Source organism: Aptenodytes forsteri, unplaced genomic scaffold (assembly GCF_000699145.1).
Source record: "Aptenodytes forsteri isolate BGI_AS27 unplaced genomic scaffold, ASM69914v1 Scaffold175, whole genome shotgun sequence".
Taxonomy (NCBI): domain Eukaryota; kingdom Metazoa; phylum Chordata; class Aves; order Sphenisciformes; family Spheniscidae; genus Aptenodytes; species Aptenodytes forsteri.
This window is the reverse complement of record NW_008794723.1, coordinates 958,076-982,113: the sequence shown is the minus strand read 5'-3', so window position 1 is coordinate 982,113 and position 24,038 is coordinate 958,076. Positions and strand designations below refer to the sequence as shown.

General features: G+C 38.1%; 1 protein-coding gene across 3 annotated transcripts in view; it reads right to left on the bottom strand.

Annotated features, from left to right (window-relative positions):
• The window catches only part of ITSN2 (intersectin 2), a 76,706-nt gene that overhangs the window by 46,521 nt on the left and 6,147 nt on the right, over positions 1-24,038 (bottom strand). For all 3 annotated transcript variants that reach the window (XM_009273864.1, XM_009273865.1, XM_009273866.2), the window contains exons 2-8: positions 10,319-10,411; positions 8,553-8,616; positions 6,635-6,798; positions 5,108-5,305; positions 4,716-4,812; positions 2,921-3,063; positions 1,524-1,587 (exon numbers count right to left, since the gene is read on the bottom strand). In XM_009273864.1, coding sequence (XP_009272139.1) covers positions 1,524-1,587; positions 2,921-3,063; positions 4,716-4,812; positions 5,108-5,305; positions 6,635-6,798; positions 8,553-8,616; positions 10,319-10,411 — 823 coding nt within the window. The remainder of the gene's footprint in view (positions 1-1,523; positions 1,588-2,920; positions 3,064-4,715; positions 4,813-5,107; positions 5,306-6,634; positions 6,799-8,552; positions 8,617-10,318; positions 10,412-24,038) is intronic.

Below are 24,038 nucleotides of genomic sequence, written 5' to 3'. Positions count from 1 at the left end.
GGAAGACAGTTTTTACGCTGAGGGTGGTGAAACACTGGCACAGGTTGCCCCGAGAGGTGGTGGATGCCCCATCCCTGGAAACATTCCAGGTCAGGTTGGACGGGGCTCTGAGCAACCTGATCTAGTTGCAGATGTCCCTGCCCACGGCAGGGGGGGTGGACTAGATGACCTTTAGAGGTCCCTTCCAACCCAAACTATTCTATGATTCTATGATCATTAGCCTACAAAATGCTTCCCACACAACTGGGGGGGAGGGCGTGGGAAACCAGTGAAATGTTTCCAGAGATGCAGGCAAGAAAGCAGGAACCTTTCTAAAAGAACTATCTGTGCAGATACAATTGCAGGAATGTGTCCTTAGACTGCACTTAAGTGAAATGCTTAATAAAATAACTGCTCTTGAAAAAAAAAAAAAGCAGATTAAAAAAACCCACTAAAAACAAAAAGGAAACACCAAAACACACAAAAAGACATCACCCACACACACACCGCAGTGAAAAACAAAAGCAGGAGATGATGAAATAAGATTTTTATTATGTTCACAGACCAGCACTATTCACACATAACAGTACCATTATTACAGAAATTACCGTAATTTCTACGGTACCCTGGTAGAAATATTCTAACTCCTTACTTCGGGCAAAACTGAAACTTGGGCTGTTAATCCTCTACATGGGTACACAGACCTCCTCACATTGGCTACTGATATCTTCAGGCTAGGCACCCAGGAGGAAAACTGCTGGTGACTATCTACCTGCTTTTTGTCCCCATACTCCAGAGCGAAGGAATACAACCTGACACTCCATTTTTACCTTCACAGCATGCAACCAAGTAAGATGAACGAATATAAGGAATATTTTGGCTTGCTGCTGCTAGAGACAAACAAATGACTGCCCTGGGATAAAGAGGAAGAAAGGGAACTCAGAAAGAGATGTAAAGCGCCAAGCTATTGTGAATTCTGCTGGGCCAGTAAATTTTATGTATAACATCCGAGTTATGCCTGAAGGCATAATCCAAACTACCATATCTAGCAGGGTAAAGGCAGATTATTCAAGCCTTCAGACAACTGTAACCATTTCCATCACCACAGTAAAGGCAAGTCTTAACAAATGTGTAATATGCAGATATCTTTATGGGAACTGCAGTAAAACTAGGAATCTGAAGAGTTAGTCCATTTTTAATCTTTCTCCATATTTTAAAACTAACAAGCCTGATTTCAGAATCCTACTTTTAAAAGGAACAAACCCTCATCTCAACTAAACTAGTGCATCACTGAATCAGAAATTGAAATTAATATCTGTATTACTATATGGAGTTTAACGAACAAAACACAAAGAGTGAAAAAATTAATTATATTATGTCATGGTGTCTTTTGAAAATGTACTGATGAACAAACTAGTTTAAGAAGTAGCTTAGTTTCAGTTTATGATTCTAGACCTATGGTGTCCCTTCATCATTTCTTATTAAATAAAGTACATTTCCTCTCTTAACACCATAAACACGCTGAATTCATAATCTAAACTTACCAAATAGTAGCCAACTGAGTCTGTGAAAGGTTTGATTGCAGAAGGGCATTCCTTGCTTGAAATCCTTAGCGAAAGCGTAAAAGATTTTAATAAAAATAAATACTTGGAACAAAGATTCACATGTAGCAAAAAAATGGGTCATGAACTGGGGCATGTTTATTTTTAATATTAATCTAATCCATTTTCATCAGTGGCTGACAGTTGGCATTACTTCCAGGCTTAACAACAGGCATTACAACCTGAACACAATAAAGATGTAAGTATTCTTGTGTACTTTTCACTCAGAGCACCTAACAGAAAAACTGCCATGAAAAATGGGTATTTATGGTAATCCCCACAGCTGTTACAAAAGCACAGCTGACTGCCTACCTAAAGCTTGAGCTAGCACACTAGAAAGCTGTCAGCTTTCCTTTGATAGCAAAGAACTATATACCTTTCTAGGCGGGTCGATGAAACCTTCAGCCCAAAATCAACTGAAGAAGATAAAAAGCACTGAATCCCTTTCTTGAAAGAGAGATTGTCCTCCTTTTTTGTAGGCTAGGAAACCGAGGCAAAAGCTTGGTAAGGGCTTATTCAAAATGGGAAATCTAGTAAGCTACAGACATACATATTGACTTTACATCTACTAACTGCCCGGCCAGCGCTCTACTCACTGCAGTACAGCAAGTAATCCAGTTTTATAAGAACTCTCATAAAACTCTACTCTTGTATTAAACTTTGTGTGAAGTCTTTCAAAACCACCATAATGCAGTGGCACAGCACAAATGTCACTGAAAGTCAAGAAGGAATGACTCCCTTCAATTACTTTTGAAAAATTCCAATCAATGGCTGCAGTACTGCAGTGTCTTTCCTGAACTGCTTTCTTTCAAAAGATAAAGCCCAAATATCTAAGCAATTATTCATACATATACATAGGAGCACATGGCACAAAAATGATCGTGAGAGGTCCCCCATTTTACAAAGTCATAAGAAAGAGTCTCAGTCCAAAGAGCGATGCTTGAAAAATGACTGCTGACTTCATGGAGCTGACTTCCCCAGCCTTATGGTTCTCAGGCTCTTCTAGTTAGATCTCACCACTGCCACTCTTCTCTGGTTCCCCTCAATTGCTGCTGTAGCTTCCCCAGTCTACCTGGGGAGACTGCTGCCTCCTCAGGTCCCCCCAGGTCTAACGCAGAACCCAAGCCAATAAACTGATACCCATTTCCATTTCTTGGCTGACTGGAACCAGTAGCTGAAACCCACTCTCTCTCCTGCATAGGTCTGAATGTCAACAATTTCAGCTTTTATTTCATATGGAAGTCAAATCCCAAGCTGGGATTCCATCCCTCAGCATGCGATGTTCCAGAGACAAGAAACACTGCTGATTTTCCCCCTTCCATATCAAATGCCATACTCACCTGATAAATATCCACTCATACTTTTATCAAGACTGTTAAATTTCTGTCTGTATTTTAATCTGGAGGCCTGAGGAACTGCCCAGTCTGAGGATGCAATCTTTGGTGAGTTCCCAGCTAGTGAAGCACTAGAGGAAGAATTTGAACTGTAATACAATTTGAAAAAAAGAAAAAAAAAAAAGAAAAAAGAGATAAAGAAAGAACTCTAGGTTACTCGGCTTAATAAACAGGCATTGGAACAGACGATATATAGCATCTTCTGGTAACATGAAACAACTTCCACAAAGTTTTACCTCTGCTAACTTGCTCTAAATATTTTATTCACTAATACGGAATTTTACTGTGAAATTAGGGACACATATCTAAAAGGAAACTCTTGAATTCAAGATCCTGTTCTCTTGGTATCACAGGCACGTATGCCACATAATTCATCGGTCCACCACTGCAAAATAATACTATAGGAAACCATAGGAAAACATCTCAACTTTCACAAGAATGTTTACAAGGGCTGTGAAGCATTGGGCAGATGTCTAAGTAACTTTAAGAGGTATGCAAATGAATAACCATGAGCATAAAAACTTGTCTGATAAACTCACAACCAAAAGCAGCTTCTAAAGCTGCTAAAGCCACTATATTCCACCTCTACCTCTTTCTATTAGTGACAATGACAGGCTGAATGGAGTTTTTCCAACTCATTCAGTTTCTGCAGAATAGCACTGATGGAGTGTTTAGTAATACCTATAAAACTTCTACATGCAACTCCCAGCATTTTCACAGTGTCCCATCTTTGAAGATCAGACAAAACCAGGTGCATCCAGCCTGCCTTGTTTAAGGTAATCCCCTACTCTGTCAAGTAAAAAACTATTTGCAGTGTTATCCAAGGCAATAAAGTAAAGAATGCTGGTATAAACAAAGCCTTCCGGGCACAATGCTGGATAGACATCCTTTGCATGGAATTAGAGAACATGATGGTGAAAATGCTGTCAACAGTAATACCGAAGAAGAGCTACTCTGCAACACTACACCACCAGCAAAAGAAAGCTTTCCGACTAAAAAACCCAAAAAAACCAAAAAAAAAGATGATTACGGGCACACCCCATGCCTACAATCATCTTATCAAACATCTGCTAGCATCAGGTGTCTGTCTGTATGACGAGCCCAAAGTTAGACATGCGTTTGTCCTAGATGCCTTGCATCGGCAGCAGAGGTGCAAGCACTTCTGAGTCACCTTCCGAAACTGAGCTGGGGCGGAGATGCCCTCTGGATTGTCTTTTGGGACACTGTTCCCTGGGTGCCCAATTGGACAGATAAGCCTAGTCCCTCACTGTCTATGGCAAAGCTCTAAAAATCAGTGAAATAGAGCAGCTGATGACAAAGATTCATGATCTTCTATTATTCACAAAACAAATTCACACATAAATATTTATAACAAATACTATTCTTACATGCCTGCTAATTACATGGTGCCCTCTATAATGAATGAGCACATCAATCCATAAACATTGCTTTTATAACCACTTGTTAAGTTTTACTTCTATTTACTAATGAGGTACATTCCCTTCTTTTTGGCATCGCTTTCTCTCATTTGAACTTCTCACCTACTTTGGATAGTTTTGTCAGATTTACTGAAAATATTATTTATTGTGCATAACAAAACAATCCATTTTCAGACTTGGTAGATCTAATATGATAGACTAATTTTTAATGAATATACTCTGAAAATAGAAATGCTCTGTAAGTTTTGGAAGGCATACTACCCAAGTTTAAGATATAACCATTTTAAACTTAACATTCATACCTGCTAGATCCTAAATCGATTAGTGACTGTGCCTTCTGTATACTAGCACCACCAAACCCTCCTGCCATGGGACCTAAAGAACCAGTATGAGGCAGCGCTGAAACAAACAAACAAACAAACAAAACAAACCCAAAAACCGTAAAGCAACTGGGTATAAGGCAATGATTTGTAATAAACACTCAAGGCTTTGACAGAAGTAAGAAAAGCTAATCAGTGCCTTGTGGTTAAGATTAACTAGTTAGAACCGATTTGACAAATGTGAACTTTGGAAAAAATACAATTTTTATTTTTTTTAACTCACATGCAAGTATTAGCATTCCTGTCTGAAATTAGCCACAGAAAAAATAAGAGTCACAATTCTGAAAGCGAGTACTGGACTGTACTATACTTACTTGAAGAGAAAGGTACGGACAAAGGCTGCAGAAGGCTGGATGTTCCATTTGGCAATGAGGAGGTACTGACAGAAGGCACCAGGGGAGCAGAGATAACCAAAGGAGGGATGGAAGTCATGGAGGTCAGAGACATGGGAGCTAATGGTGTGATCGTAGACATAGACGTTGGCATGGACAGATTTGGCATACTACCCATTCCTAGAGCAAAATCCAACAATTCATGATTTAATACTGCAGAGGCTCCAACAAGAAATTGGCTCCATTATGCTAGGCAGAAACTACACAAAGCAACCTGCATCCAGAGGTATAATGAGCTAAAATAGATGCTTGTGTATAATATTTACTTTTTCTCTAAAGTTTAGACAAGACACCTCACAGAAGAAAATATACTGAAGAACATGAATTAAAAAAAAAAAAAAAAAAAAAGATCCTTACAAGCAATTAATTCTCAAGGTAGATTTAGCTAGTATTTCACAAAAGAACAAGATCTAGTTTTCTATAATTGCAGCTATAACTAGTTCTTCAACAAGCCTTTCCACGTCTGGCCCCCAAGAGAGAATTACAATGCAACTCAAAAGTTTTGACAATCCTCTACAGGGAAAAGCTGATACTGTTTCTGAACTAAGTCTCTTCCAAGCATCGGCCTTGGAAGAATCCATACGGGTAAAAAGTCCATACTTAGGGACTCATGCCTAGCAAATGGTTTCTTTAAGACATTTGCCTGAAGCGAATACGGGCACTTGAATTACTGGCTGAATCTTGTGGAAGACAACAGTATGCAGATGCTATGATGGAAGGTTAATAGGAAGTAATTGTATGCCAACCACAGCTATCTATAAATGCATGCACTTGTATACAAACACACAAGATTTACCAATGGGCAGATATTTTAAATCTTGTATGTAATTAATATATACATACATTTAATTTCAGCATATGCACTAATTTTGTAATCCAGCTGAAGATACTACGTATATTTTGTTCTGCAAAACAACAAAATAACAACAGGCATGCACTGAATCCCAAAACACCGTCAGAAAAGGAAAAAAAAGTTAAAATAATTATATTCAATTGATCATATAACCAAAATAGACAATCTAATTGATTTTGAAAAAAAATATTTAAAATAGGTGTTCTACCAAAACTTTGACCTTTACTAAGTTTAACTTTAAAAACCCCGAGTATAAAATAGGTGAAAGAAAAGGAGGGAGACAGAAAAAAAAAAAAAAAAAAAAAGACCTTCAGTACAAGATGACAGCCTGCAAGTCAGATGGCAAATGTGAATGGCCTTCTTGCAACTCATGTCAAAATTAATAAAGGAAAACCTTCTGTTGATTAAATGTCTTCAAAGAATGAAATTATCAAAAACGTCAATAAAGTGACTTTGTGTATTTCCTAAATCAGAATATCTTTGGGTTTTTTTACTGATTCACTCAACTGTCGCAGTCAGATTAATGCTTGTATTTGGCTGCAATTAACTGTGTTTTTTTATCTCTGAACACTAAGTAATTATATATTCATAAGTACCAAAGCGAGCTGACATTAGCGGTGAAAATACTGGAGTTTGTTTCATGACAGGAGGGAGAACCGCAGGCAAATGCTGTCCTTGCAATTTCAGCTTGATGAGTTTCATGGCTATAGAGAACTCCTGTTGATCCATTTTTCCATCCTTGTTTAGGTCTGATAGTGTCCTTAAATATAAAATAAAATTAAATGAAAAAAGCCCACAAAGAAGAAATGTAAAGTTAACTTTTTCACTTAATGAGAAGCTTTTCTATCAAATTTATTTACTGCTTTTATACAAGAAAACAACAAACTTATTGCAACCCTTTGTGGATTTTTTTTACAACATTCAAACCCTGAGAAGTTTGCAAATCTTAATTTTTCTAGTTTGCCAACCTACGGGTATTGAAGGTCAACCTGGACATCCAAACATAATGTTCATCTAGCTGTATTAAGTATAATTCACTTGGTAGTCTTCTGCAGAGTTCAGTTTTAAAGTTGCTGTATATTAAATACTTAACACCTGAGAAAGCAGGAAGACACTCGGAAAAGCAGTAGTCTCCTGCTCAGTGGATATACTTGTTGCTACAGATACGCCTCTGCTATGCTTCTTTCTATGCTACTAGCCAGACTAATTATTTTAAATTAATGTCTGGTAATGTAAGTAATTAATGCAAGAATCTGAAACAGGAGGATGCAGAAACCTGCTAAAGGCACTATATACCGCTATGAAAATGGCATTAATTCACAAATAGTGGGGTTTTTAAGCCTGATATCCACACTGTCTTCCTTTGACACTTTTCCAAATAAACTTAAATACAACAGGAAATATATGCAACAGTGCATACATAAACAGACAAAATTTCTGGTCAGACAGAAAATATGAAATCTTATTAATACTTGAACATGCGAGGACCAGGCACAGGAATGTAAATAAAATTAGGAGGAAAAAAAACCCCAGACTTAATATTAAGCTACATTTTCCCTTTCATTCTGTTACTATTCAGTATAAAACCCCAAGGCCCTATGCAGAAATTTCCTTACCACTCCTTTCTAGGCACTTTAAGTGTCTGAAGAAGCAGCTAACATTGCATTTAGTTAGTTTCTTTAATATTCTTTCACAAGTGAGTTGTTCTTAATTATTATGAGCCTCCACTCGGTGTCTTTTAGCATGCGTACATCTTGATAACAACCAAGTACCCCAAAATGAACACAGTATTCTAGTGAAGACTAAGGAGTTACAAAGAAGAAAGTGTCTGTTTCAAGTGTTGCAACCACCACATATATGCTGCAAAGAACAGCACTTCTTCCAGTTCCTGTATTACAGCATTGATTGGTATCTTACAGTGTATTATAACTGACCTTCTACTAACATTTTTTGTGGCTTTAGACTTTTTTCCTGTCTTCTACTTTCAGTGTATTTTCCACTCCTAGTTTAGTAGCATATCATTTTCCCCACAATTAATCTTATTGCCATTTTTTAGTGGTTACTAGTATGTCAAACATCATTCAATTTGGTACCTCCAGGAATTCATTAACCCATTATTTACCTCTTTTTCCATATTATTATTTAAAATATAAAGACAGGCTTAACAATGACCTTTGTGGCAGTCCAACAGGCACTTCCCTCTATCAAAGCCTTGCAGTTTATCATCGCTTTTTGTTTCAAGCACTTACTATAGTTTAAAAAGGCTGTGTTCAATATAATCCAATTTGAATTAACATCATAAGAAAGATTTAAAAAGATATTGCTTTTTAATTAAGTGTTGGTACACATATGGGCTCAATCCTTCCTCTAAATTTAATAAAATTAAAACAATGAATCAGACAACACTCCTACTTTGACTGCTGAAAGCCTCTTTGAGACAACACAACATACCAAAGATAGTATTTGAATGCTATGCATCTCGTATCTTAAAAAAAATAGTAAAGAATACCTTACCATATTTCAGCAAGGATTGAAGCTGGTAGACCTGACTGCAGAAAAAAGGTACGTGCTTGATCACCTGTGATAAACAAGACAGACAGACTTTTACACTACAGACATAGATTTTTGGAAGACCTCAGCACTCTGTTGTGGGACAGATTTTCTAAAGGAACCAGCATGCTGGATGCCAAGCTTTCTAGTTTCGTACCACCTAACTCCTTCCCCAGTGACACTGATTGTCAGATACCCATGTATTCTATAATCCTGAATCTTTGCTCTGAGAAGTGATTTCAAATAGCTATAAAAAGCTTTAACAGGTCACAAATCAACAGCTGCCAACAGTTTAATAGATGCAAGATTCAAAGAAGTAAAAACGACTGAAAATTTAGTCCTGACCCAATTACTTTTACAGAAAAGGATGTGCGTGCTATTTCTTTCCTTCTCCTTCATCCAATCTAACTTTAGCCAGTACTGCCTCTCTAGAAAAATTGGAAAAATACCGTGTTCTAAATAATAGTCTGTTCCATCAGAGAACATCCACTATTTCAGTATTTCAGGAAGGGAATGGGAACTGTTGTGCAATTCCATACCAAGTTCCACATCAATTGCTACTGATTGAGCTGTTAAACAAACTCGTAATAAAACACGGTGTTTATGCTTACCTATGAGTGAATTACAGATGCTGAAAGCTAAGACTTCAGGTTATTCTTTCAGCACTTTCTTCCCTTATATTCATACATAGCCTTTCATTTCAAGCACTTGCCAAATAAATAATGAAGCCCGCAGACGTACATGCAGGTAAGAGCCAATATGTGGCCTAAAGGTAGTCCCTCGGACTGCATACTTTTCAGCTGGTGGTAAAGTGAACACCAACCTCCCAGAGCTGTTTGGCCAAAGCAGGAGTTAGGTATCACTTAGCCAGAAGATGTACATGTTCCAAACAGACAACTTCCCGCTCTTTCCTCAGTCTTTTTTGGACCAAAATGAGGAAAAGCAGGGACAATGGAGTCACCAGATAGGACATTAGCAGGCAGATAGGAGGGTAGGAGTGATCAGGGCTGGCCTGTAGTGCCCACCCGCACACAAAGAACGGGGCATTCTTAAATTAAGGCATCTTTGCCAGTGAAATTGAGCCTTTTCTTGATGTCACAAGCAGACTCTTAAATTTTAAAACTGCAAATTCTGAGGTGCGCAGCAACATGACCCAATTGTTTCAGAGGGGAAGCAGCTGAATGCAACTGGAGCTGACAGCAGGCCATTGCAAAATGCCATTAGCCGATCCAGAACTTGCTGAAGGCCAAGGGTTAATAAATTTCAAGCACTCATTAACAAGGACGAGCTGTCAGCATCTCTCTCCCCACCTCCTCCCCCAAAACAAAGATATCTAACAGCACAGTATTCTCTAACACTGTTCAGACAGAGGAGAGCCACTTCTGGTGTCTCTGGCGTCACTTGCCACAATAGCTACTGTAAGTGCTCCTTGGCAGCCTCCCATCTAAGCACAGATTTCGCCTGACACTCTTTGGTTTTTGAAACTAGACAGAATGGCAGCACATAGCCACCAGCTACAGAAGTGAGAGGGTTAATAAAAGAGCGTTCCTGTGCCAGGCTTTACCCAAAGCTTGTAGAAGTTTAGTAATAACCCGTAGGTGTTTGCCCAAAGAGTATGGTTGTTAGTCACACAACAAAGGGCTAGAAATAGGATGTAGTTTTCAAACTGTTTTACAAAGATACTTATGTGTACATGGAAGTTAATGTGTAATGCAGAATCTCAGACCAACCTGTAATGTAGCCTCCCGTGGGTTTAAGGCTATCAAACTGCTTGTCATGCTTGGCCCGCTCTTCAGAGGTGATGGCCCATATGTTTGGGCCTCCTAAAAAAAAACAAACAACCAAACAGATTGAAGACTTTTAAAAATAAAGCACGTCACTTGCAAAATAAAAGCTTGGCTTCTCAAGAGACAAACTTAGATCTAGACACACCCAGCTCCTACCAGTTTGGCAAGGACGTTATGAAACACAAACCTGCTTCCCAGATGTGCAAGCGCTAGCTGAGACAATTCCTCAGCTAGATTGCTTTACACTCGGCTTTCAAACAAGCTCTGTCATCCTTCAAAGCTGGTGCAAAGCAGTTTCCTGTTGCTGCCGATTGTTTGCAGCCCGGGCAGGATGCACGTTGCTCACCATACCCTGTGTGAACCAAATACTCCTCTGGTTCGCCGGTAAACAAATGGGATTCAATGTCACTTAAAGGTTCTCATACAGAGGGGGAACACCCTACAGCTGCCAAAAAGACTGATGCTTCGTCTTGCCAATACTCTAAAAACAAAATTGGGACCGCTAACAAAATTATATTGCTTTTGTCTGACAAAGGAGTAACATCCTGGGTTGTTGTTGTGTGGTTTGTTTTTTTTTTTAACAGCATACAATTTCAACTTAACATTTTTCAATGCTTAAAAAAAAAAAAGTATAAAATATTACAGCCTCAAAGTAACAAAGAGAAATTGCAGGGAATAATCGTGTTTACAGAGCTGTGCTGATATACCAGGCAGAACCAGAGTGACTTTCAGAACTGCTCCAACCTGCTGTATAAAGGTCAGGGTGTGTGTCCTTTACAGGAAAAGCAGTTTGCCAGAAATAATTGGGTTTGGTTTTGGTTTTTAAGTAGGAGGAAGTTTTAGTTGGGAAGCTCTTGACAAAAATATAATTTTTCGAATAAATGAATGCAAGAATTAGCAGAAATTCTGAATGGAAACCTCCAAAACAGCATTAAAAGGTTATTACTTAAAAAAAAACCTTTAAAAATACATTCTGCTCAGCATTACCACTTCCAAAGAACTGTTAATCTGTTCTTCAAGTATTTGTATTGCTCACTAAAAGACAGTCAAGGAAATAAATAATCCTTCTAATAAGATATTAACAAGTTGCTTTAAAAACCACGGCACTTTGAAAAAAAGTTACTATAAAATGCTTCCTCTCTTCCTACATAAACCTAATTTCAAAGCTTTGAATCTACAAAATTTCAACAGCTCTTTTCACTGTTTTTCCAAAAGTAGTACCAAAGCTAGCAGACTGCAAGCCTGACATACATGCCAATACGCACGTTAATGATGTTAATCACCTCGTCTGTGTTTATCCATATATGCAAACACATTTTCCTAAAAGGCCTAACGTCTCCTCTTAAGGAGGTCCTGTTAAGACCATCATTCATATTTACCAATTGAATTCTTTATTCCTGTTGCTTAATAGGGAAATATAACTAGTTTAAAAAAACCCACAAACCAAAACAAAACAGAAACTCACTGGGGATATGAATGACAAAAAAGTTGGGAAGGCATTAGGATACAACCTCTAAGCACCTGAATTTGGAGTTTTGCTTCCCTCTCTTCAGGATCTACTGTTTGTTTGGGTGTTTTTTTGTGTGGCCTCAATGAAAGGTTTTTCTTGCAGGCTGCATAAATCTAGATTAGATACTGATAATTAATTTAAAGAAATCTAAATCAGATTCCTAAAATTTGATGGGCAGTACAAGTACTGCCATAATACACAAATGAGGACAACTTACACCAAATGGCAAAAATCAGAGCAGTACTCAAATCTTTTTAAAATGTTAGTTTTAATATACAAATGGAAAGTGCATAATGTGGTTAATGCTTATAGAAATTATCTTGACAAGATGAAGAAGTGCTCCTAAAGCTGTCAGGAGTCCTAAAATTTGATGGGCAGTACAAGTACTGCCATAATACACAAATGAGGACAACTTACACCAAATGGCAAAAATCAGAGCAGTACTCAAATCTTTTTAAAATGTTAGTTTTAATATACAAATGGAAAGTGCATAATGTGGTTAATGCTTATAGAAATTATCTTGACAAGATGAAGAAGTGCTCCTAAAGCTGTCAGGAGCAACTTCAGAAAACTTTGCCAGTTTTTTCATATACGGAAAATAAAATATTAGCAACATCACATTTTCCTATTTTTTAATCACCTTTTGAAGCAGGTAGCTACAACACCCCTAAGCTTTTTAAAATCAATGATAGAATAATATATTGTGGTGGTCTTAATCCATGTGGTCAGTGGCTGCGAAGTGCTAAAAACACAGTAAAAATTCCTTCACTGGAGTTACTGGCACCACCGTAGCTTCTCTAAAGAATCCAGTTTACATTGTAAGGGAACTTCTGTTTAAATATGTACCGAAACGCACAATTTCCTATTTATATGTCACAAAGTAAGCAAGAAGATGGCATTCAATCTTGAAACTCTTCTAATATATTTCAGCAAAACATCCCTTTGAATAAAATCCGGTAAATGATGTTTCCTCTCAAACTATGAAATTCAAAGTTCTACATGGCATTGTCTCGAATGTGTTAAAATTTGGAGTTGAACGAATCACCAGATTCACACCTGTAGCTGTACGACGACTGACATTAACTTCTCATTCAATTAACATTAACATCTCACTCAAGAAGCATCTCAAGATCAGCATTCACCCTTCGTTCTCATTTTTTACTTCATTAACATGCCCCAAGAATCTTGCCGGTTTTTGCACACTAAATATTTTGTGCCCTTTTGCTCAGAGGACTGCAATCACTTTTCTCTGACTCGCAGAGGTGCTGAGCGCAGGAGTGCTGCCATTGCCCCAGTAACCTCGGGATCATTGCAGAGCTCTCTAAAAGGCAGAGTGTGTGGGGTGCACGACTGCTCAGTGCACCCCAGCTCCAGCTTTGCTGACTCTTACGACTGTGCACTTCATGCTACTCATCCTAGCCTACGCAAAAAAAAATATCAGCGCAGCCATAACAAAAGGCCTTCAGATGGACAGTACCGTTAAAATTATGCTGCTAGCATAGTTTATTCATTCCCAAATTAAACACACAAAAGCATTTCTTCAGCAACCATCTCCATGACAGGTTTCTTGCAAGTATAAATTTAATTCAAAAAAACCTTTGACTGTAACCAACTTTATTATAGCAACAAGTGCTTCTAGTACAGTCCTAGCAAGCCAGTGCAAGCAGCTACTGTCATGGCAAAGTGGTAACTATGAACACATGTGTTATCAAAATAACATCATGTGACTATTTCAGGAAACCTAATATATATCCTGAAAAGGCCAACCTGCTAATAATTTATTTTCAAAGGTATGAAGAATTTCATATTTTCCCCGCCCCTGCAGACAGAGACTGAAAATCTTTTTTTCTGGTTACTAATTCCATAAAGATGCTCTCGTCTACTGAGGTCTTTTATACGTATGGAAGAAAATAATGTAATAGACCTTAAAACCAAAAGCAGACCTCTTCCCACATAATTTCGCTGTTTTGCTTAAAAGTAAATGTATAAAAATGTACATAATGTGTAAATACGAATTAAAAGAAAACACATGCAGTTCAATTTTAGCCACATCTCTCTTTAGACCTATCAACATTCAATAATACCTTGAAATTTAAGATGTTTAAAAGGAGATATCAGAGCACCTTTTAATTTAGAAGGTTGAATGAAAACATGTACTAAATTCCAACCAGAAATGAGATAAGTGGTGGGGGATGAAAGCAAGGCATTATCCAAACAAAGTCCTTCCAAAGCTGTGATTCCTTACAAGCTAAGTCCAGAAAGTAATGGGTTTTTTTTTAGCAGGAATTAGGATCTAGAAAACAGCGTATCTCCAAGTGAGCACAGATCTCCGAGTCTGATACTGAGATTTTTTTGGTGCTTGTCTATAACTGAACAAAATCCCAGAAAATGAAGTTTTAACCTGAAGTCATTTAAGAGACAGTGCCTGCCGTTTTCAGCCTGAACTAGAACACGTCATTGTTTGATGAATACAAGTTAATAACCATTGGACAATTAAAACTTTTTTTTTTTTAAAAAAAAAAACCCCAAACATTAAAACCCACCCAATACTTATGGTAGGGATCCACAGTGTGGGCATTCAAGCCCCACCTAACACTTCTTATTTAAAGGATTCACTGGTTTTTTCCAACTCCTACTCCAATATGCAACAGAAACAAAATTAAGAGCATAGCACAAGAGGGAAGGTGAAAGCATTGCAAGCACTTATTTTTAGCTTAACCAGGTGCTCATGACTCTTTTGATGTTACCATTTGGAGATACACATAAGAAAAAAATCTATGTACAGAAAGTGTCATTAAAATTAAGATTCCTCAAAATACCAAGCAAAAATACCCTATCAGTCTACCTGAAATTAACACTTTGAACAACAGGGATCACAAGGTCTTGGCAATTCCACAAAGCACGTCACGAAACCATTCTTCAAAGTAATTGCCATGTTTACTTATAGCACAACCGAGATCATCACAATAAAGACTTACCACAGACAAAATTAGTTTGAAACTCAGTTCTCCTGTGCAATCACCATCAAAACATGCTACAATCCTCACGAATATTGTGGTTGTCTCCCAAAGCTACCACCAGTGGTACAACTGGCCACTCGGCATCATTGCTGAGAAAAATTACACTGCCTGGTTTACAAACAACCGAGCTTTGGGTATGTCGAACTGTGACAAAGGGAAGACGACTACTTTTCTTGGAAGGACAAAGCTGCAGGAAGAGTCAAACAGAAACATCTGCCATCCAAGACATGTCATCTAAACTTAACTGGCTTAGCTCAACATTTTTTTGCACTAACACGCCTTCAATCCCAGGCCTGAGAAATGTCTTGCCCATAAGCCAGATCCAGCCAAAGAGAACAATTAATTTTGCCCAGAGACATCGCTATTGTTCCTTCCTCACAGCCCCAGTCCTTACTCATGGCAAGTCATACGCAGATCACAAAACCAAACTGCAGGCACCTTCTTTTTGCAGACACCTCTCTGATGACAGGATGGGGCAAGAGGCACACATCTCCTTGATGGAGCAGTGGTGAACCTTTGGCACTCCAGAGATTCTGAGCTGGCACCAAGTAGCAGTGAACTACAATACCTTTAAAAATCAGTTTAGCATCAGAAATCAAAATACAGTTGCCACTACATGCTCTCATGACACGCTTTGCTGCAGCTAATGAATACTATGTTACTACTTTTCTGACTTAGCTTAAGTTTCCTGGAAATTTTCATGAGACAAGTAATTTTTTCCCAACTGTAGACGGTATAATTTTGGAGGGGGAAAAAGTACAATCACTCTGACAAGAAGATATCTCACAAAATCATTATTCTTCAAAAGAGGTTACTTGGCAGTCTCACAACTTCATACATGAAGCAAGACCCACCTAGATGAAGCTAACGCTATATTTGACTACACTGTATTTTTAGGAATCAAAACTCAAGAAATGCTGAACTTGGAGATTTTCCCCACAAAGATTCGCCCTTGAATAGAGTAGCTATTTGCCTTCACTTGCTTTTTCTGTTTATGAAAAAACACATTTCTATGTTAGTAACACTTTTGGAAGACAGACATCGAACTATCTTTCTTTTCTAGAGAAGGCTGGTACTTTCAGAGAAGACTGTGGATAAACATCAGGACTGGCAAGTGTTCTCGAGATCCAACACGGGCAATCTGGACTCAAGGTCCAGAAGTGTCTCAGCTGATTCCTTAAACCAGATCAGAAAGCTTGGGAGAAACCAACACAGAAAGCTCCTTTACATGCCCACTCCACAGCTCTACAACATGTTCAAGAGTTCAAAGTCACATGTGGATTCTACCCACGCAGAAAGTCCATACAGAACGACAAAGACCCACAAAACAACATCATTAATTTCATACCTTCAAAACTTCTCTAAAGATGACAAAATACCTACTGACCTCACCTTCATGTAACAGGTATTAATATGTAAATCAACGTGGTAGCACTCACAGTTTTTTAGTGTTGGAAACAAACGACTATGCTGGGGATTAAACAACATTTTCTGTTCCTTTAAGCTGATTTTAAATAAAAGACACCTTTCTACGAGAGAACATGAGAGTCTGTTTATGGCATGATCACAGCATTTGGTAGGAGAGCTCCAGAAATGCCTTTACAACACTGCATCAGACAGGTAATCTTCTGAAGAAAATAAAGGACTTTCTTTGACAGGCTGCCAACATCAGAAACAGAAACAAACACTGTTCCTTCCTTAAAATGGTAAGCTGCAATTGAAAAAGAAGGGAGAAAAGAAAGCACAATCCTAGAAAAAAAGTAAATAGACTTGAAAATGCTCTGTGAGACCTCTGCCACCGGTTAGTACTACCAGTAGGCAAAAGGTAGTTGTACCAAAAATGGTACTATTAGCGAAAAGGACACAGGCAACTTTTCACTCATGGAAAATCGTCAGACATTGCTCACATTCTCCAAAGAACAGTGTTTGTTTTTCACTGATAGGCGTTGCTTGTTTTTCTCCAATAAAAACTACGCTCCTACAACCTACAAAGTTAATTAACTCAACAGAGATAATAAACCTAAATTGAAAGAGCGTTCCTTGTACACCGAAGTCATGAGGATGAGTGATTATACCACCACCTTTTTAACTATCCAAAAAACTAGCATTAAGCTTCATAATGACCCTAAATAAATATTTATCCCCATGTTTAAAGACGGGGAAATTTCAACACAGACATGCAGCAGCGTGCCTCAAGCTGCACAACAAGGGGTTTTCCGTAATGCAACCAGCAATCACATTATTGTCTCCCATTAGGAGTCTCAAGAGAGTTGTCTGGTGTAAGACATATTGGGATAAATCTAATAATTCTAGTCTTCTTCTGCCTGTGTTTGTAGATAAGTTTACCACAGAATTATTTATTACAGATTGGATCTAATGCTCCCAACTGAGATGTTGAATCACACTTCTAGTTTTTCCTTAGTGGTGAGTAAACACTCCAGGAGTCTGAAAATATACAGAACATTTTATCATTAGTCTGAATTTCCCAATTCCTTATCAGTGTTATTGCTATTTTCAATATTTGCTTCCCTCCTGTGCTTTTATTTTTTATATCAAACGTAGGAGAAAATCCTGACTGATAATAAGCATTTATGCTTATTTAGGCGTGCAAACGTATTATGAACTACTACTGCTGTGGTTTTGGGTCCACCCCAAAGTACCACCTGCTCTTCCTTGAGGAATGCACCTTCTATTCCCAGCTCCCATGTTCTCGGGCCACAGCAGGAGCCACATGCAACCTCCTTTCACAACGCACACATTAATCCCACTACTACCTGTCCTACCAGAAATGCTTCACGGAGGTCCTCAGCGTATTAAGCACCACTGCAGCAACTGCCAGAGGAAAAGGGTATGTCTATGCTTAATGACAACTTCAGCAGCTTCTCTCATGTATACACAGTTTAAAGGAAACACCTGTATCTAAAGCGTGTTAAACAGAGGGAAACACGTTTCTCCTTCAATTTTGTATTTTCACTAAAATTACAAGAATTGTGCCCACTGAAGCCAAGAGAATTTTAAAAGATTTTCAGGTGTCTCTGATGTGCTATCCAAAAATAACTGTTACCTGCAGACAGGCTGTTAAATAGCGTCAGGCAAGTGGAGAGCTACACCACACAGATTTGGCCAAGAAATGCCTGCTTAATTGAAGAGCATGCTGACAGAAGTGTGGACAAAGCAGCAGCAGACACATTGTATTTTAGGGTACAATTCATACTCTCCTTATGTACAGGATTTCTAGATATTTTGGTGTAGTGGGAATCCTCAGGTTCAGCAGCTCACTAAAATCAAATATTGGGCTTGTTTAAACTAGCCACCGGCTCCCACAAAACAGGAGCGGAACTCCATATGATGCAGTATTTTGCCTGATGATATGGTCATTGGCATCACCCCACTTGATACACAAAATCTATCTGTAAAGGAAGAACAGTAAAATTTCTGTGCCATGCAATGATCTCAATGTAGAAACATAATCCTTGCTTTTAGAATGAGTATAATCCCTAAAACAATTTAGAGATACATAATAGTCTCATCCATGCTAACAGTAAAGATCCACTTGTTTTCTGACTTTTACAGCATGACTTGACGATTCCAAAGCACTTAAACTATCAGTTTATAATAACAGGATAGTATTTCTACACTTTATAAAAATAACAGAATTATTTAGCTCATTATTGCTATCCATTTTCAGAAGCTCCTTTTTAATTAAATTATTGCCAAGCTCCACTGAAACATAAAGCAACACACCAAGCAAGCAAAATATTAAAAAAAAAAGGCAAAACACAGACATAGCAAATTACAGCAATTTTACTTGATGATGTGTAAACAAAAAAATCTTTTCTTAAATTTTTCTTAGAGCTCCGCTAATGTAAAAATACATTAGGAAATGTGTATAAACATGACTACTCTCAACTGCGCATTAGCATGCTACCTTTTACACTAGTTTTCTGTAGAATTTGTGACAACTCAGTCAATGGTATTTTCTGAAGTTTTAATGAAACAAGTCTCCTACTTCTCATCAAAAAGTGCAATTACTGTAACCTACAATGTTGGTAAACTCATACTTTATTCTTGAAAGCTAATTTAACTTTTCCTTTTCTTACAAGAAAAAGTTGGCACACAGACTTGCCTTAACCTAAGCCTTCCCCATATCTAGATTCAATACTAGCAATAAATATAAAAGTATTTTCTGCCTAATTCCAGAAAAACAATGCCATTGAAGTTACCTGTAGTTGTTGAGTTACTAACACTGAGGCAGCACATGAAACAAGCCCATTCTTCTATCCAATGACATAGCCATGTCTTTGCCCAGAATCATAGAAACATTTAGGTTGGAAAAGACCTTTAAGATCATCGAGTCCAACTGTTAACCTAGCACTGCCAAGTCCACCACTAAACCATGTCCCTAAGCACCACATCTACACGTCTTTTAAATACCTCCAGGGATGGGGACTCAACCACTTCCCTGGGCAGCCTGGTCCAATGCTTGACAACCCTTCCAGTGAAGAAATTTTTCCTAATATCCAATCTAAACCTCTCCTGGCGCAACTTGAGGCCATTTCCTCTCGTCCTATCGCTTGTTACTTGGGAGAAGAGACCGACACCCACCTCGCTACAACCTCCTTTCAGGGAGTTGTAGAGAGTGATGAGGTCTCCCCTCAGCCTCCTCTTCTCCAGACTAAACAGTCCCAGTTCCCTCAGCCGCTCCTCAGAAGACTTGTTCTCCAGACCCCTCACCAGCCTCGTTGCCCTTCTCTGGACACGCTCCAGCACCTCAATGTCTTTCTTATAGTGAAGGGCCCAAAACTGAACACAGTATTTGAGGTGCAGCCTCACCAGGGCCAAGTACAGGGGGACGATCACTTCCCTACTCCTGCAATTAATACTTTTGGATGGATTTTAGAGATGGTAAAAAGAAAGAACAAAAAAGTCACACAAACAAGAATCCTTCCAACAGAAGGTATGAAAAGTTCAAAGCAATATTATCAAGGCATAAAATAAGCATACTTTGCCAAATTCTCCCCTACCAGCTGCAAGACCTGCCTCCATTTATTGTTAAGGTAAGCATACTTCCAGCTGACAGACTCCATAGCCTTCCTTCCCAGCATGACACAGAAGATGGAAGATATGCTTACCCTTCAGTTTAGGACAAGTCAGAAGCTTTTTTTGAGTAAACTCCTGTCAACCCGTATAGCATCAAAGTCTTCAATGAGGAAAATAAAAGTTTTTAGTCACCATGTTTGAGGAAAAAGCCCAGCAGAGCTTAAACTAAACTCTTCTAATTCTGAAAATTGATTTTTTACGCTGCTGCTGCTTACCAGCATTCACAAAAAACCCCTACAACTTAATTAAAAATTTACAAAAGGATAATTTGTTTAATTATTGTCTAGCAAATCTCTGTGGAATGCAGCAAAACTAATAAGATCCAGGTGAGTTTCCATCTGCGGCAGTTAGTAAACCTTCCCACACTGGGAGAAATGCAGGCAGTAAAAATACCAGACAAGAGCATGCAAAACAAACCTTGAAATTAGGTGGAGTAAAGGAAATGATTCTCCTACAAAAACATACGCTGACATAAAATCAGAGCAGAACTCTGTTCAAGGAATATTAGATCGTTTATAGCAATTTTTGTAGTTCTCGTCATTATCTGGCCATTAGAGTAAAAACGACACTTCCTGGTTCTCAGACTTGAGGAGGAAGCCTGGGACCGGGAGGAAGGCTGATGGGCTATGTTTACAACAGAGAATTGGGATACAGACTTGAAAGGAAAGAGGAAAAGAGAAGAACCACCAAATCAAAAAAAAAAAGTTACACGGGAAGGGTGGGAGAGAAGGAAAATGAAGAGGCATTTCCCGAATGATCTGTAGAATAAAATTAAATTAGGAGATAATTTAGGAAACAAAACACAGTAACGACCCTGCCAGCTCAGACTGAATATTCACCTAGCTAAGCTCCCGGCACTGAGTGACAGGCTGAGGCAAGCTCGTGGTGGTACTTCCCCAGGATGTCTTCTCAGCCCCCAGCGTAGCTCCTGAACCAGAGGTGGTACCTCATTAATGGAAGGAAAAGCCACCTATCTCTAATCACGTAAGGAATCCAAGTAACCTTTTGGCATCCACAGCTTCCTATGGCTTTCACTGTTTATTTGACACTGTGCAAAGTGCTCTGTTTGTTTGATATCTGCCAATGGTATTTTCATTTGATACTGGTTAATTCTTGTGTTATCAGAGATTAATTACCATTCCCTTGCCTACAAAATGATGAATGACCTTGAGAATGTGACATCCACTGTATCCACCATCCCCACCGTTTCTTTTCCAAGCTGAAATGTCCTAATCAATGTAATTATTCCTCACATGGAAGCTGTTCTGTATCTTTGATCATTCTCGTTACCCTCCTCTGAAATTTCGAGTCCTGACAGAAAGAAAACATGTAGGGAAAGCTGGAAGAAAACAGGAAGGTAACAAAAGCAAGAATAAGAGAGTTTGCTTAAACAGTACTCCTTATAATGTTAAATCAATGATTAGCAGAACCTGCCAACTATATCCAGTACATATACAATACTGCTTTCCCAGCACACTAGGGAGTTTGATTTTAAATATAATAAATTAAAAATTGTCTAATTTATGTTCATAAGACCTTTGGTATTGGTTTATACCATAGTCCCTAATCCTGCCTCCACAGTGGCTCATAAGGCCACTTAGGGAATAGAACTAGGAACAGAGTTCTTTCCTGGGTATTACAGTTTCTCAACTGTCAGAAATCAGCAATCTGGCAGACATCTTGAGCCAAAAAAGCACAAAAAAAAAAGATTTCATAGCCATGGCATAGATCTTTCTTTCCTAAGTTTTGATTCCATGCACTTGGAACTTTTGGTCCCAAAGCATCTTGAGACAGTGAGTCCCAAAACTGAGTTGTTCATTACATGAAACCAACCAACAAACCCATTTTCTACTGCCTGCCTTAAGCTCAATAATTTCACTAGGTATTGCTTTCCTTTTCAGTTATGAAAAAACAGTGAATATTCTTTCCCTTGTTAGCCTTTTCTATACTATTATGGCTTTACAGATTTCTATCATATCCTCAACTCAGCTCTCTCTTCTCTAAACTAAACTAAACAGCTCTAATCCATTTAGTCTCCCTTAACACAGCAGCCACATTCTCTCTTTGGCCATCTTTTTCACAGGTATCCTTACTCCATATCTAATTCTAGGTTTTTCCAGAGCTTCAAGCGTAACAGATCCTGGCAATAAGAGTGGATAATTTCCAGAAAGGTGAGCCTAGTGGAGGTTGAGTTATCTTCAGGTTAGGTTAAAAAGTACTGTCCGTGTATTTCTTAATCTAGTCTGAATACAGAGAATGTGAGAAATAAGAGGAGTAATTCTTCTGGCCTTCTAACCCACATTATCTATATCAGAAACAGTTTATACATTAACTCACACCTGTATTTTTTTCCCCCAAGCTTGAAGATTTCTTGTGAAATACAGTGTTATGAAAGCACTACCGTTTGTTGCACAGCAAATTTTACCCGTAGCTCTTTGGGAAATATAAGCGTACTCTTTTCCACTGATACCGTTACACAAGTATCAACACACTCTGTAAAAAGTGCAGAGTTCTTTGATAATAGTGAAGCCATGACTTTCAGGAAATACATGTTTCTTAAAGAAACAAAAACTGTACTGCAGAGAACACAGTTAAACACAAAATTATGGTTATGAGAAGAAACACAGGGGAAAATGCTGGTAACATGCTTTAAAATATACAAAGTATTATTAAGAAAAAAAAAAAATATAACTTTTAAACAAATTACTTCAATAAACAGCACTAAGCCAGCTCTTGATATTCAGTTAATCTTACCTGTTCTTGAGACTTGCAGACAGAGAACTTCACATCCAACTAAACCACAAGTGTTTTTAAGTTATTAAAACATCTTCTCTGAAGGTACCTGATAAGAATGCTAGTCCCATGAACACCGATATTCTTTTAGCTTGCCAGGGTTTCATCCCTTCTAGCTATCTCAATTATGATTTAAGGATACTGTTCCATTGTGACAAAAACAACAGATGTCCTAAAGAACTGATGCAGTATATTGAAAAGCCTGAACATACAAGATTCCTAATTAAAGTAACACAGCATTATATAAATACATTTGACAGACCACAATGTCTAAAAATGTGTTTATTCTTGTCATTGTAATTAGTGGGCTAAACCTGAACTCATTCTGCCAATACCAATTAGTATCATCTATGGCCAGTTCAAAGTGGCCACGATGATCACAAACGACATGGAATTTAGTAGATGTTCAGATGGTACCACTTGACACAATGCTCATCAACCCTAAACTGCAACAACCGCACGAAGTTGTTTATCAGAGTAGTACATTTCCCAAGCTTTTGGAGCCAACCCTTCAAGGAAATGAAGATTTTAACAGTCAAAGCCCTTTGAAGCTCGGCCATGTGATAAATTTATGTTTCTGCGTCCCTTCACAAGCCTTCAGGCTCTGGCTCCATTTTGGGGAAGTATTTGTAGATCTTCTTTTGGTTTTTTTATTTGGTTTTTAAACGCTTTGAAGAAACACCATCAGGAAGTCTCACTGACATCCAAAATGAATAAAGCAGCTTGCATTATAGTATTATTATTCCAGACAAAAACCGTCCTGGGTTCCCCACTCAGTGTAATCTTACCTTATAAAAGCTAACACATGATACTAACAAAGTAAAATACTGGCAAGACGAAGCAGCTATAGGCTTAAAGTAAGTTAATGGATGAAGATCTAACACTAATCTTCACTAGGTTATTATCCTTTTGGTTTTTTTATTTGGTTTTTAAACGCTTTGAAGAAACACCATCAGGAAGTCTCACTGACATCCAAAATGAATAAAGCAGCTTGCATTATAGTATTATTATTCCAGACAAAAACCGTCCTGGGTTCCCCACTCAGTGTAATCTTACCTTATAAAAGCTAACACATGATACTAACAAAGTAAAATACTGGCAAGACGAAGCAGCTATAGGCTTAAAGTAAGTTAATGGATGAAGATCTAACAAACACTAATCTTCACTAGGTATCTAATTTTTTTCACTTTTTTTTTTTTTTTTTTTTTTTTTTTATTTTTTGAGACCTTGTTTTGGAAGA